Raw genomic sequence first — 15,735 nt, 5'->3', positions numbered from 1 at the left:
GTTAGTAGCTTTATATTGATTATATGATTTTAATATGTAAAACAAAACAAAAATTAAAGCTAATAATAATGGTAACAAGTAACAATCTGTTAAATATTATAATACTTATACTATCCGTGGTATATTTTATTTGCTGCTAATTTTTTTCCCCATATCTCTATTTCTCTCTATATATATATTATTCGTTCCACCGTTCAAAAAACATTAAAGACAAAAAATAAAGTATCTACAGTCAACGATTAAATAGTATGAGTAGAGTAATGGTATGTTTGGTAGAGAAAAATAAATATAAGTATCATTATGAAAATAAAAATAATTTGAGGGGAAGATAAATTAAAATTAAATAGAAAAAAAAAAGTCCATTAGTGTGGAGAAATGCATTTGTAACTTTAACTTATATACTTATCCTAAATGGAATCATAATACATATATATTTTTATATAGTTTTTTTACCTTACATTTCAAGGACACTCGTGTGTCAGGGTTAAGATCTAAGTTCGTCATAATAACTCAAACACATTGAGTAATATGTGAGGTCTTGAAGAATATACTAATTCATACTATGAGTAAACCCAACATTGGAGTTTACATGACGAGAAGATGAACTACCAACAAACTAAATACAACTCGTATCAAAACTCAATCTTCAAAAGTTTATGTCCAAACACTATTTCACACAACAAAAATAGTCTAATCCTTTTATATTTTTAAAATTAGTCCAATCAAAAACCTAATCAAGATTTTTTGAACAAAAAACATGACATACCTGATATTTTTTTAACCAAAAATCTAAAACTTCATTTAAGTCATTTAAATCTCAAGTGATAAACTTGATAAATTGCTATTTATATACATTAATAAAGAAAAAAATACATAAAATTACATCAAAAACAAAAATTATATTTATCAAATAAATGATAAAGTAAGGAAAGAAAAACATTATTTTTTATTTTTTGATATTGTTTGGTATTACTTAAAAAAGGAAAACAAAATTATGGGTCAACTTCTATTTGCCATCCTTCCACATTGAAAAACTAAAAACTTTTGTAACTAAAAGACCAAATTATCTTTATGTTTACATTCCTTATATTTTTATCACCCATGTTTGTATCATTTTGTATTTAAAATTTTTATAAAACCTTTTTCCCTTAATTCTTTCCGACCAATTTTCACAATTATTTAACTTTTTATTCATTTCTTTTCCCTAATATTTTTTCTTCTTCTTAAATATTAGAGAAAAAGAAATGTCCCCCTTTTCCAGTATTTAGAATTTTTTTAAGCGATTATAAAACAAACTTTAAGTACAATAATGAGTGAAAAATATTTTAGATTAAATAATACAATTTTTTTTTAAATTTATAAAGAAAAAAATACATTTTAAAATATCACAATAAAACGCAATGCATTAGGTGGTGTTCTCTAGGAGTGGACAAATAAACTCTACTAAAATCTGTATTGAACTAAAAACTAATTTGTCTAAACTGAATTGTAAAATAGTTCAGACAAGCTGAACTGAACTGTTTTTTGCTTTATCAAACTAGACTGAACTGAACTATACTAAATTTTACTAAACTACAATATAAACTAAACTGAACTACCAACTATACTAATTTTAAACTGAATTGTACTAATTTTAACATTGTTGTAGTTTTTATTAAGCACCTTCAAACTTTTCCACTTTCCTGAACCCGCCACAAATACATACAATTGTAATTATAAAATTTTATTACAAAAAAATTAATTATTTAAATTTTTTAAATGATAGCCGTCTGATACCCTGAAACAAAGCAATAATTATATTAAATAAATTATTAAAGTAACTTTTTAATTGAAATTAAAAAATATAACAATGCATGTTTTTTTAATTGAAATTTATTTTAATATTTATTTTATTTTATTCATAAGTTTCTTACAAATAATTTTTTTAATTATTTGATATTATTATTTTTTATTTTATTTATATATTTTTTATTATTATATGTGTATAGAAATTATTTTATTTTTAATTAATTTATTTTATTATTATTTATTTATTTATATTTATTTTGTCATGAATATTAATTTACTTATATATATATTTAAATTTTTTATTTATACATTTTTTTACTTTATATGTGTACATAATTTATTTTATCTTTTTATCTACTTATTTTATTTTAAAATAATTTTTTATTTATTTTTATTTTGTTTCCTCAAAATTTTTTTTATTAATCAATTATTTATTATTTATATTTTATTATATAAAAATTAAACTAATATTTATTAATTAGTATAATATAATAAAAGATAATATTAGAAAAGTTATTCTTAAGAAACATTTGTTAATTTTTTTGTCATTTGATATTTTTATAATATTAATTATTTTTGCTATATTACTATTTTTGATGATATTTTATTATATAGTCATTTAATAAAATTTGACGTTAAAAAATATATTTTATGATATTTTTATTGATATTTATTTTAAAATAAGTTGATTTTTAAAATAAATAATTATCTAATATGTTTTTTTACACACATTTTAATATCATTAAAAGTTTTTTTAATATTTAATAATATGATAAAGAATATAATATATTTAAAGTATTATTTTTTTTATATAATTTTTTTTTTCTTTTATGATTTCTATTATTTGATCATTTAATAAAATTAAATTAAAAAAATATATAAAAAGTATAAAAATTGTGATAAAAAAATTTCTTTCAAAAAATTTATTATTAATTTTTTATGTGAACAATTTTTTTATTAATATTTTATTATTAAATAATAATTTTTTTCAAAACTAATCAATTGAACATAAACTAGAAATAAAAAAGAGTAAATACAATTATTTTAATTAACTGAACCGAAAATGTTAACCATCAGATAATATACTAAATCTTTAATAAAAATAAATTAGTTTTTTTAATATAATATAATATATAGATAAGTTATTTTTACTTTTATCTAGAGCCACCCCTTAGATGGAAAATTCACACAAAATAAGCGAAACGCGTATTTTTGGGTGAAAAATTACAAAACCAAACATTGCGTTTTTCTGTACTCTTTTTCCCCTTCTGTCCTCGAATTTCCGATCAGTTCCGATTCTTACAACTAGGGTTTGGAAATCGACTACCACACTTTCCCCCTATTCGCCCAACGCACGATCGCGATGCAGCTCTAGGGTTCATCTTTTCCTCCCACTCGCGAATCTGAAGTCTCGATTATCGTACATGCCATCGGTGGTGACCGCAAGAAGATGTATAGCAATTTCAAGGAGCAGGCGATAGAGTACGTGAAGCAGGCCGTGCAGGAAGACAATGCTGGGAACTACGCGAAAGCGTTTCCTCTCTACATGAACGCCTTGGAGTACTTCAAGACGCATCTCAAGTACGAGAAGAACCCTAAGATCAAGGAAGCCATCACGCAGAAATTCACCGAGTACCTGCGCCGGGCCGAAGAGATTCGAGCCGTCCTCGACGACGGAGGTCCAGGCCCGGCTTCTAACGGGGACGCCGCCGTAGCCGCCAGGCCCAAGACCAAGCCCAAGGATGGTGAAGGTGGCGGCGATGGGGAGGACCCCGAGCAAGCCAAGCTCAGGGCTGGCCTCAACTCGGCCATCGTGAGGGAGAAGCCCAACGTGAAATGGAACGACGTCGCAGGGTTGGAGAGCGCTAAGCAGGCCTTGCAGGAGGCTGTGATTTTGCCTGTGAAGTTCCCTCAGTTCTTTACTGGTGAGTTCACTAGGTTGTACAAATCCTGAATTAGAATGAGTTGCATTTTGTCTGAGAAGTGTGAAGAGATTTTCTTGTGTGGAATTTGGTAATGTTTGATGTGTTTCCCTGTGGTTTCTTTTTCAGGGAAAAGACGTCCCTGGAGAGCCTTTTTGTTGTATGGACCTCCTGGAACGGGAAAATCTTATTTAGCGAAGGCAGTTGCAACAGAAGCTGAGTCCACATTTTTCAGGTAAAATGGTTGATTCTACGGTTTGAGTGAAGGACGGAGTTTATAGAACTAAATAACTTTTATGAAAAGCCATTGGAATGGATTCTGATTCGTAAGTTAAAGAATGCATGTATCTCAAGTTCAGCACTGCATTTATAGGCATTAAGACTTGAATTCAAAGTAGTTAAATTCTGGTATTTATCTAAAATCAGGAGGGGGGGTCTTGATAAGATTTTACAGAATTCATAACATGTCATGCATCAAATTCATAAGTAATAACCCATAAAGTAGTATAAAACTTAATAAATTCTACAACACAGGTACACAATACATTGTACGGCATAATCTGACAACTGTGCCTGCATTATAATCTTAAGCATCTACTGTTTGATCATCATTTTCAACTCCATCTACTTTGCTAACCAAATTCTCCTTGTCGTGATCACCAACTATCTCCGCTCCAACTGGTTCTTAAGCCAAGTTGTCATCTCCATTTCATCTTGATTTGAAATATATGGTGTTGCGGTGTAAACCTTCAATCTCGTCATCATTTTCTGCTCATCATTAGACCAGACATCAGGAAGATCCAACACTGGAGTTCTTCTAGCTTACTTTTTAATCAATTTTAAACTAGCCATGAATACATTAGTTGTTCTCTTTTGCTTTAGGTGGGTTACTTTTGACAAATACAAATAGTGCTAAGATAGGCTGTTCGGTAAGGATTCTTAAGTAGACTTTAAGCCTATCACAACCTCATGAAACTTGTTTGTAAGGTTTGCACTCACTTTTATACTATAATTTGGTTATATCTCTAGTTGATGTGAGATCTTCAATACACCTCTTGACTATGTTGATTGAGCATCTCAAGTGTGGAACTAGTTAGGTATTTGTGGGTGGTTTGATAGTGGTCTAATATCGGGTGACACCATGGGCCTAGCAAACACTCATTACGATAGGCCGCTCTTCTACTATTTTACAAAATGGATTTTAAGTTTAATTCAATCTCAAAACCAACTTGTGAGGTTCTGTTTGCACCAACATGTTACTGTAATTTGATCATATTGGTTGTTGACGTGAGATCTCTAAAACTAATAAATGCATTACAATTCATATTGCACATTTTAAAAATATTACCGTGTCCAATTATATTCTTGCCCTGCGGAGCTGCATGTCATGCTTAATGTTATTGGCAAATCTTTTGATCTCTGTATGGCCATCAAGCATCTCAAACGCTTTGCTCTCTGTTTTACACATACGGTACACATCAATGGACTTCAAAAAGTTATTCCTTTATGGGCTGCTAACCAGAAATTTAAAATTGTCAATCAACGATTATTGTGCAATCACTTTCCAAACAGCTTTAGGTTCCTCATGTCAGTTAATGAACATGTTTAGATTTGGCCGTCTCTTGTCAGTCCACGAATTAGTCGTTATTGTGGAACCACTTGCTTCCAAACACTTTTATCTTCTTCAGTAGCCTCCACTGTAAACTTCATTTATTGTTTTAAATGCTCTACTCCTCTAATGTTATGATAGGACAGTGGTTTAATACCTTTTGCTATGGTGCACAATGAATTAACATAATAGAGAATTCTTCACTTCTAGCCAAAATGCACTATGTGGCACTTCTGTAGAAAAACCTTGCAATTACTTGACATGCATTCTCTAGTGTACCCTTCTTAAACATGGTGTTGATGGTGTCTTCAGAGCCAACTGCCTTTTCTCTTGAAAAGGTTTATGATTTCAACATTCTCAACGCCATCCACTTCATTGTTTTTTTTTTCTCTTTTCAGCTGACACTCCTTTACCACCCTTGGTTTTGTCTAAAACCAGCCAAAACTCCCAATGACTCCATTTTTACATATTTTGGAGCAGCTTTGCAAGGTTCAACATTCTGAATTGTTTGAGAGAAGTGATGGTTAAACCTATATATTTTTCCAGTATATGCTTTTTGACAGAATATGAATTGAAACTTTGCAGTGCCTGCATACTCCCATCCCATATCAGATTCCACTGAACAAATTTATAAAAGTTAAGCTAACAGTGGAGCATCCTGCACAGTATTACCACTGGCACTTTAGCTTTTACCAGCCTCACCGGTTCATGGTCATCGCCCCTTGTGAAAGCCATCTTTACTTTAGTTCAAAACTCTAATTATCAAACTTGTGAGTTAACTCAAACGAGTTTACATGCCCTGTCATGGCTTCCGATTCAACTCACAAGCAAATTTGTTTTCAAGTAAAATCGGATGTAGAATTGATTAACTTGTTCAAACTTGTGAGTTTGCAAGTGATTTGGTGAGTTTGACGAGAAAAAAATTTAAACCCTAAAAAAAGTTGTTTGGGGGGTGTTTGTGAAGAAAACTCACCATATTAGGGCTCCAATGTTTTATTATTGAGCCCCTTCTTCCTTCTTTTGAATTGCTTTCAATCGTACCACTGCATCACCCTCTCTCGCACTCACATCACTCTCTCTCACCATTATGCTCGCCGTCACGCTCACTATTTTGTCGGTGGTCGTTGTTGTCCTAGCTCGCAGTGTCCCGCAATCACTCATTGTGGCACCCTCACCTGTCGATGCCCAGTCACACCTGCACTGTTTTTGTGTAACTGAAGTTATTTTGAGTTATATTAAGCCCCTGTCCTCTTTTTGTGTATTTGTTTTATGGAGTTAGATTGATTTGACTTGATAATTGTTCTCCATTCCCCCAAAAAGAATGCTTATTTATAATATATTTTTTAATTGTGGTAAAAAATTGAAATTGGAAGAACTTTGGGGAATGGGTCAAATTCAACTGAGAGTAATCCAAGTGATGCAGGTAAATATTTGTTAGAACGAGTGCGACGGCCAGTGAGCGAGTGTGACAACAATGGTGAGAAAGAGTGACGTGAGTGCGAGAGAGCTTGGTGCAGTGACACAATTGAAAGCGATCCAGAAGAAGGGGCTTAATACACTAGAGACCTAATCCAGTGAGTTTTCTTCACAAACGGCCTCCAAACGATTTTGTTTTTGGTTTAAAATTTTCTTCTTGTCAAACTCGCCAAATCGCTTGGAAATTTGCGGGTTTGAACGAGTTAACCGGTTCTACATCTAATTTTACTTAAAAAATGAGTTTGATAGCCATTGTTGCATATGTAATAATTCATATGAAAAATAACAGTAAAATCCTAAAAAAAATGCAATATTCCCTCCCCTTTCGTTTTTGAATCTTATGTTTGCATAAGTTAATTAAAGGAAGTAAAATAAATGTTATTTACCATTTGATTTAACACTTAAATTTCTAGAATCATGATAAATGGTGTCGTACTTTTTCCCATTTTTGTAGCTTTTAGAAGATGACACGTACATGATTGTAATTTTCATCTAATTCACCTTTCCATTTTCCCTGTACTTTTTCTTGACAATAGTTCTATTCTATTCTGAATTTGACATATGTTTGATATGATATCTATTAAAAAATGGTCTTTTGAATTGTTGTGAATGTCGGTCCATAAGTGGACATGTTCTTCGTGCAAGCATTTTTAACTTTTGAATTCTTCCATCAGTGTTTCTTCATCAGACCTTGTTTCAAAGTGGATGGGTGAAAGTGAAAAGCTGGTTTCAAATCTTTTCGAAATGGCTCGAGAAAGTGCCCCATCCATCATATTCATTGATGAAATAGATTCCTTATGTGGTCAGCGTGGGGAAGGCAATGAGAGCGAAGCTTCAAGACGAATTAAAACAGAACTTCTGGTTCAGATGCAGGTATTAGTTTTAATTGTTTGTTGGTTTACTTATGAATTGCAATATTGCATATGCACAACAAGCTGGCATGTTGCCTTAGTCACAGTTGTATAGCCGTATATGTGAAACTATTGTTAACTTAGCTTCAAATCATGATGAAAAAACGTAAGTGATTTGATAAATTCTTCGATAAATCCTTTTAATCACAAAAACATGTGATTAAGTTTGAAAAGTAGCTTCCTCCGTGGATTATGTCCTCACTTCGCTGGGTGCTTATGAACACATCATATATGCTTCCTTTTTTTTTGGTTTGAAATTAGACAGGCTAAACCAGTAATCTGTTTAAAATAATTCAGTTAAAATTTTCTTGTTTTTTCATGCGAGGTGGCTATATTAGTTGAAAGGAAAGACTGAGCTAGTTCATATCGGCCCTTTCTACTTGTTTTTGGGTCTTCAATCACGTTTGAGTATATAACTGCAACATTTGGAACTAGCTCTAATTTTACGGTTTCATTAAACCTATAATCAGGATGTTGTTTTCTCTGGTGTTTTTCTTGTTCAAAGCAATTCTTCACAATTGCTAATATTACATTCATTCACCTTGGATTTAAAGTTGTCCTTGCGGTGTACTTGGCTGTCCTGTCCTTGTTTGGGCGAAATGTTTGCCCTTCACAAATAAAGTTGCATATTTTCAATTGTTCTCTATCTTATATCTACGTCTCAAAGAAATGCTAGGTTCTGTTCTCTTTTATACTGTTTTATTTTAAGTTAAACCCAGCAGTTGCTACTTTGTATAATATTGTCAGAATATATGGCTTGCTTATCTGTTTTTATTCGTTTTAATTCACTTTTTTGCTATTAACATCAGGGAAGTTTCTAACATTTTTGGTATATGTTCTCTGTTTTTTTAATATAGTTTATCCACTTACATTGTAGGGTGTAGGGCACAATGATCAGAAAGTTCTTGTTCTTGCAGCAACAAATACACCCTATGCCTTAGACCAGGTCAGACAGAAACTTGTTTATGCAATTTGTTTATGCAATCCCATATAGAATTGATACTATGTTGTTTTCACTACGCCACTTGTAATTGCAGGCAATAAGGCGAAGATTTGATAAGCGCATATATATTCCACTACCAGATTTGAAGGCTCGCCAACACATGTTCAAGGCAAGTACAATGTACTTTGATTGTTGAATGGTGGATTTTGTTGTGCTGTATAAATATATGGGTTTAATATGTTATTTTGCGGGCTTAATAAATGAGCAGGTGCATCTGGGAGATACTCCTAATAACTTGACTGAAAGTGATTTTGAGTACTTGGCTAGCAGGACAGAGGGGTTTTCTGGTTCAGATATCTCTGTTTGTGTAAGTTTGCCTTTATATGAAATGATTGATTTCATTAATCTTCTTATACTTGATGAATCTCAAGTAAAAAAAATTTTGGACTTGCTCTTCAGGTAAAAGATGTGTTATTTGAACCTGTTCGCAAAACCCAAGATGCAATGTTCTTCTTTAAAAATCCCGAGGGTATGTGGATCCCGTGTGGACCAAAGCAACAGGGTTCTGTACAAACCACAATGCAGGATCTTGCTACAAAAGGACTTGCTTCTAAGGTATTTAATGCGTGTTGTCTTTTATGGTAGTAGGACTGTTCATTTTCTTAATGATAATTGGAGGAGTGGAGTTGTCTTAGGACGAGCTTGTCATGTCTCTAATTGAAGCTGGGAGGTGCTTACTACTTTGAAACTTGTTGTAGATCCTTCCACCCCCTATTACGAGGACAGATTTTGAGAAGGTACTCGCGAGACAAAGGCCTACAGTAAGCAAATCCGACCTTGATGTTCACGAGAGATTCACGAAGGAGTTTGGAGAGGAAGGTTAATACTGATGGAATTTCACTTCGAAGGGTCCACACTGGTTTCAAATATATTGTTATAATCTGTAATTTATTTAGCTGTTGGATCAAATGAAATGCATCTTTTTTATTTTGTTCTGGGGGATGCAAAGGCCCCTTTTGTATTTTGTACCGAGGTGGATTTATAAAGGTCGATCGATACTCATTTTACTTCTAAATTGTGTATAACAGAATCTGAAATGATTTGAAAAAATAACTTGTGTGATTCTGGTTCTTATGTTTGCTTTGGATGTAGGGTAGCCATAAATTTTAGTGCTTTTTTGTTTCGAGACGGATCAGAAACTCAGGAAATAGTTGGGACTTAAGAAAGACTCTTAATAAAAAAGATGCCATGTCGACCAGGCTATTCTACTTAGCATAAACTGCTTTGACTAATTGTAATCATAGAATGTAGCTCTATTCAACTGACTAGTTAGGCCTGATTCTTGTAAAAGCCATTGTCTGTATACTATTGCTATTGTTATTACATTGTTAGCCCACATCACAGCTTTTCTTTGATACTTTTTTTCTGGACGTTATCAGGATTTCTATATGACTAAATCAACCCACAAGAGTTATTAAATTTATATATAGTCATTTTCGATAGAAATTATGTAATAAAATGGTTCAGACGAGATATGTTTGAATTTTGTTCAAAGCTTTAGAGCCTGACTCCCTTATGTTTGTTTATTTTTTCCTACAAATTTGGGCATTTCGGGATATTTTATGGTTCCAAAGATTGAAGTGCATTGGGATCAGACTAAAAGGTTATGAAACATCTTTAAACATATATAAACTTTTAAACATCTTTAAAATTAAATTCTAACTCATTTATGGCGTGATTTTAGTATACATATTGTCTTTTATTTGGTTCAGGAAGGAAAAAGCACGCATACCCTCTTAAAATTTAGGATATCTAAGCAATCGCATTTTAAATTTGGATTTTTGTAATATTTAGAAAGTGATAATAAGAAATAGTTTTTCCAGTTTTACTTTTCCAAACAAAATTGGTAATAGAGATGTCGTGTGCACGCATATATTTTATACGCTTCCAATTACCTATTCATCGAATAAATCTTTTCTCCACATATCTTTATATTTGTCTTTTCATATTCTTTTTTCGAAATCAAGAAATGTAATAACTATCCCAATAAAATAGTTATATATATATATATGGGTTGCTAATTTAAGTAATATATGTATAAAATTTTAATTTTATTTTTTGTAAGAGCCAATGTATATATAAATAAATTAAATAAATATATAATTTATAACAAAATAATTCATATTATCTTAAATGTTAAAATAAAAGTTAAATAGAAAAAAATTCAAAGTTTCAACAAAAATGTAGGAATTAAAAAGGTTAACAAGTAACTGCCGATTAAGGGTAAATGGAATTGTTTGCTAGAAACTTTTTCAGGCTTTTCTCCGAGCTAGTCTAGCAAATAACTACACTAATCATAGCAGGAACCAATCCAGCATCAAATTGTGTAGGGACTTTCAGGATTCCTGGAATCAGCCAACAAATTTTAGCAAATGCTATCAGCAATTTACCATGGCAACGTTAAACTTATATTTTCTGAAACTTTGTGTCGATCAATCCAATATCATCATACTCATTGTCATAATCTACCTCAAAAGTATACGTATGGATTTCAATTCCAATGACACTCTTTCCTTATAGCTGCCATGAGAACTTATGCCTTGGAGAAGCTTCATGGATTCTCTGGAAAACAAAGGTCTGATCAACCAAAGAATATTCGAATCAAATAAAGCATATTAGCCCAAACATCACCAATAGTCCCCACATGAGCACAAACCCTCTTTAAAATGGTGAAATCGGTTTGAATCTCTAACAACAATATATCTCTGTTCAACGAGTGATACTAACTTAATAAAGCTGTGGCAATCTCCACAAACTCTAAGATTCTTCACAATCTGGAGGGGAATTCCAGGAAGTGTAGCTATTAAGCCAAAGGCAATGGCAAGCCTTTCACTATGGTGAGAAAGAATCGTTTCTTTTTGTTCATCTTCAATATCATGAAACACATAATTTGTATCAGGCTGATAACCTGCATCCCTCAACCGGGTATTTAACTCTGAAAGTTTTGAGTAAATATGATCTGACAAAGGATGCGACAAATCACCGGCCAAGAATGAGTAAGTCTTGTTTTTCACCTCAATCCAACTGTACCCTGGTTCTTTTTTCACTTTTCTCTTATCCATTAGTTTTCTCACATTGACTTTCTCTTGCCAGTTTCCTGCCGCAGCATACATATTTGATAATAGGACATATGCAGCTGAGTCTTCTGGTTCGAGTGCAATAATTTTTTCAGCTGCAAGTTTCCCAAGCTCTATATTGTGGTGTACTCGGGAAGCTGCCAAAACAATGCGCCAGACGGTTGCAGCTGGTGGAAATGGCATCCCATTTATGATATCCATGGCTTTTTCCATCATCCCTGCTCTGCTATATAGGTCAATCATGCAGGAGTAGTGCTCCATTGTTGGATTAACGTGATGATCATTGATCATTGCATTGAAGTAGTTTTGACCTTTTTCTACTAAGCCAGCATGAGTGCAGGCAGACATGACACCAATGAATGTTATAGCATCCACTTGCAATTTTTGTTTTTGCATCTCCTCAAATACCTCTAATGCTTTCTTTGCCTGACCATGCTGTGCATATCCAGATATCATTGAGTTCCATGAAACCAAGTCCCTCTCCTTCTGCCTTTTGAAAACTTCATGTGCACTATCAATGTTGCCTCTCTTTGCATACATGGTAACAAGGGAACTACTTACACACAGAGCATTATGCAATCTCAGTTTAATTGCATAAGCATGGAATTGTTTTCCTTGCTCTACTGATGCTGTTGGAGCTGTACAGGCATTAATGATGCTGCAAAAGGTAAATTCATTTGGTTTAATCCCCTCCTTTGTTAATTGGTGGAAGATTTTAGCAGCTTCTTCAGTTTCTCCAGCTTGGGCATATCCCGCCAGCATTGCAGACCAAGCTATTACGTCCTTGATTTCAATTAGTTCAAAAACTTTAACAGCATCATTAATAATTCCCATCTTAACATAAGCATCTAAAAGTGCAGTTCCCACCGAAGATGACTTCTCATAGTTAGTTTTGATGACTTCTGCATGTATTTCAGAAATAAAAGCAATATGTTGCACAGTAAGGATGGCAGAATAAGTGAAATGATTGGGTTTGACACCTTCACTCCTCATTTGAGAAAACAAATTCACAGCCTGGTCAGTTCCCCCATTCTGCAAGTAACCACTGATCATGGCAGTCCACGATACCACACTTTGAACCCCCTCCATCAAGGAGAATAAACTGAAGGCATCATCCATTTCCTTGCATTTAGTTAATGCTACCATGAGCGTTGTTAGTACCTTTTGGTGAGTGGAAAACCCACTCTTAAGAGTCTTACAGTGCAGCACTCTTAACAGACCCAATTCTTTAAGGCTGACACATGACTTGATAACAGATGTAAATGTGGCGCTTGTAGGCTTAGCCCCTGCAAGTTGCATGTTGTTAAATATTTCAAAAGCTTCCAAATCTTGTCCATTTATCACATGTCCAGCAATCATGCTATTCCAAGAAACTGAATCCTTGTTCTCCATGCCATAAAAAATAGCTCTGGCACCTCGTAGCATCCCTGACTTTGAAAGCATACTAATTAGAGAGTTGCACACTACTTTTTCTGCATCGAAACCGAGCTTTACAACCATGGCATGAGTTTGCATTCCTATAGCAACCACACTCAGCTTGGCCAAAGCTGGAATTACAGTAGAAACAGTATAATAGTTAGGCCTATATCCCTCAACTTGCATCTGACAAAACAACTCCCACACCTGATCATTAAACCCATTAAATGAATAACCTGTGAGCAAGGAATTCCAAGACACCACATTCCTGTCACCCATTTCATCAAAAACTCTCCTCCCATCTCTAACATTTCCAGATTTCATGTACATATCAACAATAGAGTTTCCTACGCTAACATGGTGCACCAATCCACATTTCACACACTGACAATGCACTTGTTCACCGACAGTCCCGTTAGAGGAACCGGCACAATAATCCAAAACATAGCACATGCTTAACTCATTAGGGGATAAATTGGAACGGCAAAGAAAGACAAAGTGGTGGAGGGCTTCTTGGGATTGTTCATTGCTAAAAGAACCATAGAGCAGCCGGTTATGTCGTTTGAGGTCTCTAATGGGACTTTGATCGAACAGTTGTTGTGCAATGGGAGGGTCGGTGTCCCTTAAACAGGTCTCTGAATTTAAGGCAACAACATGGGATTGCAAAAGAGGATTGGAGTGGCAGTGAAATTGGTAACTTCCAAGTCTGAGAATTGGGCTGGTTGAAGTGTTGGAGAATGCCCTTAAAGTTGCATTCAAAGTCATGTTCTTTGGAAAATTTTTACTCTAAAGATGGTGACTTTTTAGAAGGTTTTGTTTGTTTCATACTTTTAAGCAGTGTAAGGTACGATGATGGCTACAAACACCTGATAATGCTATGGTTTCTTTTGCTGTTGGGTTCTTTAGTAAGAAGGGAGACAGTGACATATGAACTGATGCTAAGATGAAGCCCACGTGTGGCTGTCATGTTCACAACTTCAAAATTTAAATTATCTTCGTTTGTAATATTATTCAAATATTTAATTTGTTAAATAGAGCTAAATTCAAACTTTTTTTTTATATAACATTGTAAAAGTGTATAACTTACAAAAAAAAAAAAAAATCAAAAAACCATGTTTCCATAGTTTAAATTTTAAAAAATTATAATGGTAAAATAACTAGTATTCAAAATATATATATATATATATATATATATATATATATATATATATATATATATATATATATATATATATATATATATATATATATATTAATAAGTAAATATAGATTTAATCAGACTAGGTCAATTCAGTAAAATAGATAATTAATTGAATATAGAAAGGCTTGAGTGTTCTGTTTCCAAATTTTATGTTTGTTGTAATGTAAGTTGTTTCGGTAGATATTTTGTGAAATCGAGACACTAACCTTTTCTGATGTGACTTTCTCGCTTTCTGATGCTTGGATTGACTGGATCGCTCGCTTTTCTTGAATCTTGACCGTTCACTCTCCTTCACCCTTGACCGTTCGGTGATCTTCAAGCTTTGACCAAGGGGGAGGTACGTGCAAAAGGTACTCCAACGTCCAAGTCAGGCGTGTATTGAAGAGCCTCGACTCTTGATTGAATATTTAGTGAAGGATTTTCACTATTTGAGTATTTGAGAATATGAATTGAATGTGAGTAGAATGTGAATGAAGTGTGATTGGAATATGATTCGAAGATGATTCGAAGTACCTGACTTGTGGCTCTGGCTCTCTATTTATAATTTGTCTCATGGACCTTAAATTGATATAAGCCCAACAGAATAAAATATAAACATAATATAATATAAACAGATTTACTTGAAAATCTTGTTAGTTGCTAAATATCTTTAAATAGATATTCTTGGTTATCCTTTGGTTATTATATCTTCTGCTTATGAGAATCTTTAATAAAATATATCGTAACCGCTCGGCCCTGATATCATACTGTACATTATGCCCCCCAAGTCCGAGTTAACCGTTCGGTTTTAGCCGAGGTTAACTATAGGACTTACGATTTGAGGAGGCTGTGTTGGGGAGTGTGCTTCTAGGTGTTGCTCATCTGTGGACCTCCTAGTAGGCATGAACAATTGTCTGTGGCCCAGGAGTTCCTGGAGAATCTCCCAATAGACAAGATTGGTCGTCCGTGGCCCAGGAGTTCCTAGAGAACTTCCCAGTAGACGAAATTGGTCGTTCGTGGCCTAGGAGTTCCTGGAGAACTTCCCAGTAGACGAAATTGACCGTCCGTGGCCCAGGAGTTCCTGGAGAACCTCCTAGTAGACGTGAATGGTCGTCCGTGACCCAGGAGTTCTTGGAGAACATCCCAGTAGACGAGAATGATCGTCCGTGAACCAGGAGTTCCTGGAGAACTTCCCAGTAGACGTGAATAGTCGTCTGTGACCCAGGAGTTCCTGGAGAACATCCCAGTAGACAAGAATGATCGTCCGTGACCCAGGAGTTCCTGAAGAACTTCCCAGTAGATGTGAATGATCATCCGTGGCCCAGGAGTTCCTGGAGAACTTCCCAGTAGACG

At 33.9% G+C, this 15,735-nt stretch overlaps 2 protein-coding genes across 3 annotated transcripts; one reads left to right on the top strand and one right to left on the bottom strand.

Moving 5' to 3' along the window:
- The first annotated feature begins 3,000 nt into the window (after positions 1-3,000).
- LOC106759413 (protein SUPPRESSOR OF K(+) TRANSPORT GROWTH DEFECT 1) lies at positions 3,001-9,781 on the top strand. Of its 2 annotated transcripts, XM_014642570.2 has the most exons (8): positions 3,006-3,713; positions 3,840-3,945; positions 7,470-7,668; positions 8,584-8,652; positions 8,744-8,818; positions 8,918-9,016; positions 9,109-9,264; positions 9,408-9,781. In XM_014642570.2, exons 1-8 carry the CDS (start codon positions 3,239-3,241, stop codon positions 9,531-9,533), a joined length of 1,305 nt encoding a protein of 434 aa, XP_014498056.1. In that variant the 5' UTR covers positions 3,006-3,238; the 3' UTR covers positions 9,534-9,781. The 2 variants fall into 2 exon arrangements, with proteins under 2 accessions (XP_022635451.1, XP_014498056.1); XM_022779730.1 differs by lacking the exons at positions 7,470-7,668; positions 8,584-8,652; positions 8,744-8,818; ... (1 more) ...; positions 9,109-9,264; positions 9,408-9,781 and adding an exon at positions 6,743-6,761 and having other exon boundaries at positions 3,001-3,713.
- Positions 9,782-10,898: 1,117 nt separating this feature from the next.
- Positions 10,899-14,139, bottom strand: LOC106759064 (pentatricopeptide repeat-containing protein At2g27610). Its single transcript, XM_014642076.2, has one exon. It carries the CDS (start codon positions 13,965-13,967, stop codon positions 11,337-11,339), a length of 2,631 nt encoding a protein of 876 aa, XP_014497562.1. The 5' UTR covers positions 13,968-14,139; the 3' UTR covers positions 10,899-11,336.
- Positions 14,140-15,735: the final 1,596 nt, after the last annotated feature.

The sequence above is a fragment of the Vigna radiata genome, chromosome 4 (genome assembly GCF_000741045.1).
Source record: "Vigna radiata var. radiata cultivar VC1973A chromosome 4, Vradiata_ver6, whole genome shotgun sequence".
In the NCBI taxonomy this organism is placed as follows: Eukaryota; Viridiplantae; Streptophyta; class Magnoliopsida; order Fabales; family Fabaceae; genus Vigna; species Vigna radiata.
This window is presented reverse-complemented; position numbering and strand designations above follow the sequence as displayed.

Excerpts from the sequence above, each read along its gene's own strand:
- LOC106759064 (XM_014642076.2), bottom strand. The coding sequence starts at position 13,967 with ATGACTTTGAATGCAACTTTAAGGGCATTCTCCAACACTTCAACCAGC.
- LOC106759413 (XM_014642570.2), top strand. The coding sequence starts at position 3,239 with ATGTATAGCAATTTCAAGGAGCAGGCGATAGAGTACGTGAAGCAGGCC. Across the intron at positions 3,714-3,839 it reads GTTCCCTCAGTTCTTTACTG|GGAAAAGACGTCCCTGGAGA; the intron begins GTGAGTTCACTA and ends TTTCTTTTTCAG. Across the intron at positions 9,265-9,407 it reads CAAAAGGACTTGCTTCTAAG|ATCCTTCCACCCCCTATTAC; the intron begins GTATTTAATGCG and ends AACTTGTTGTAG.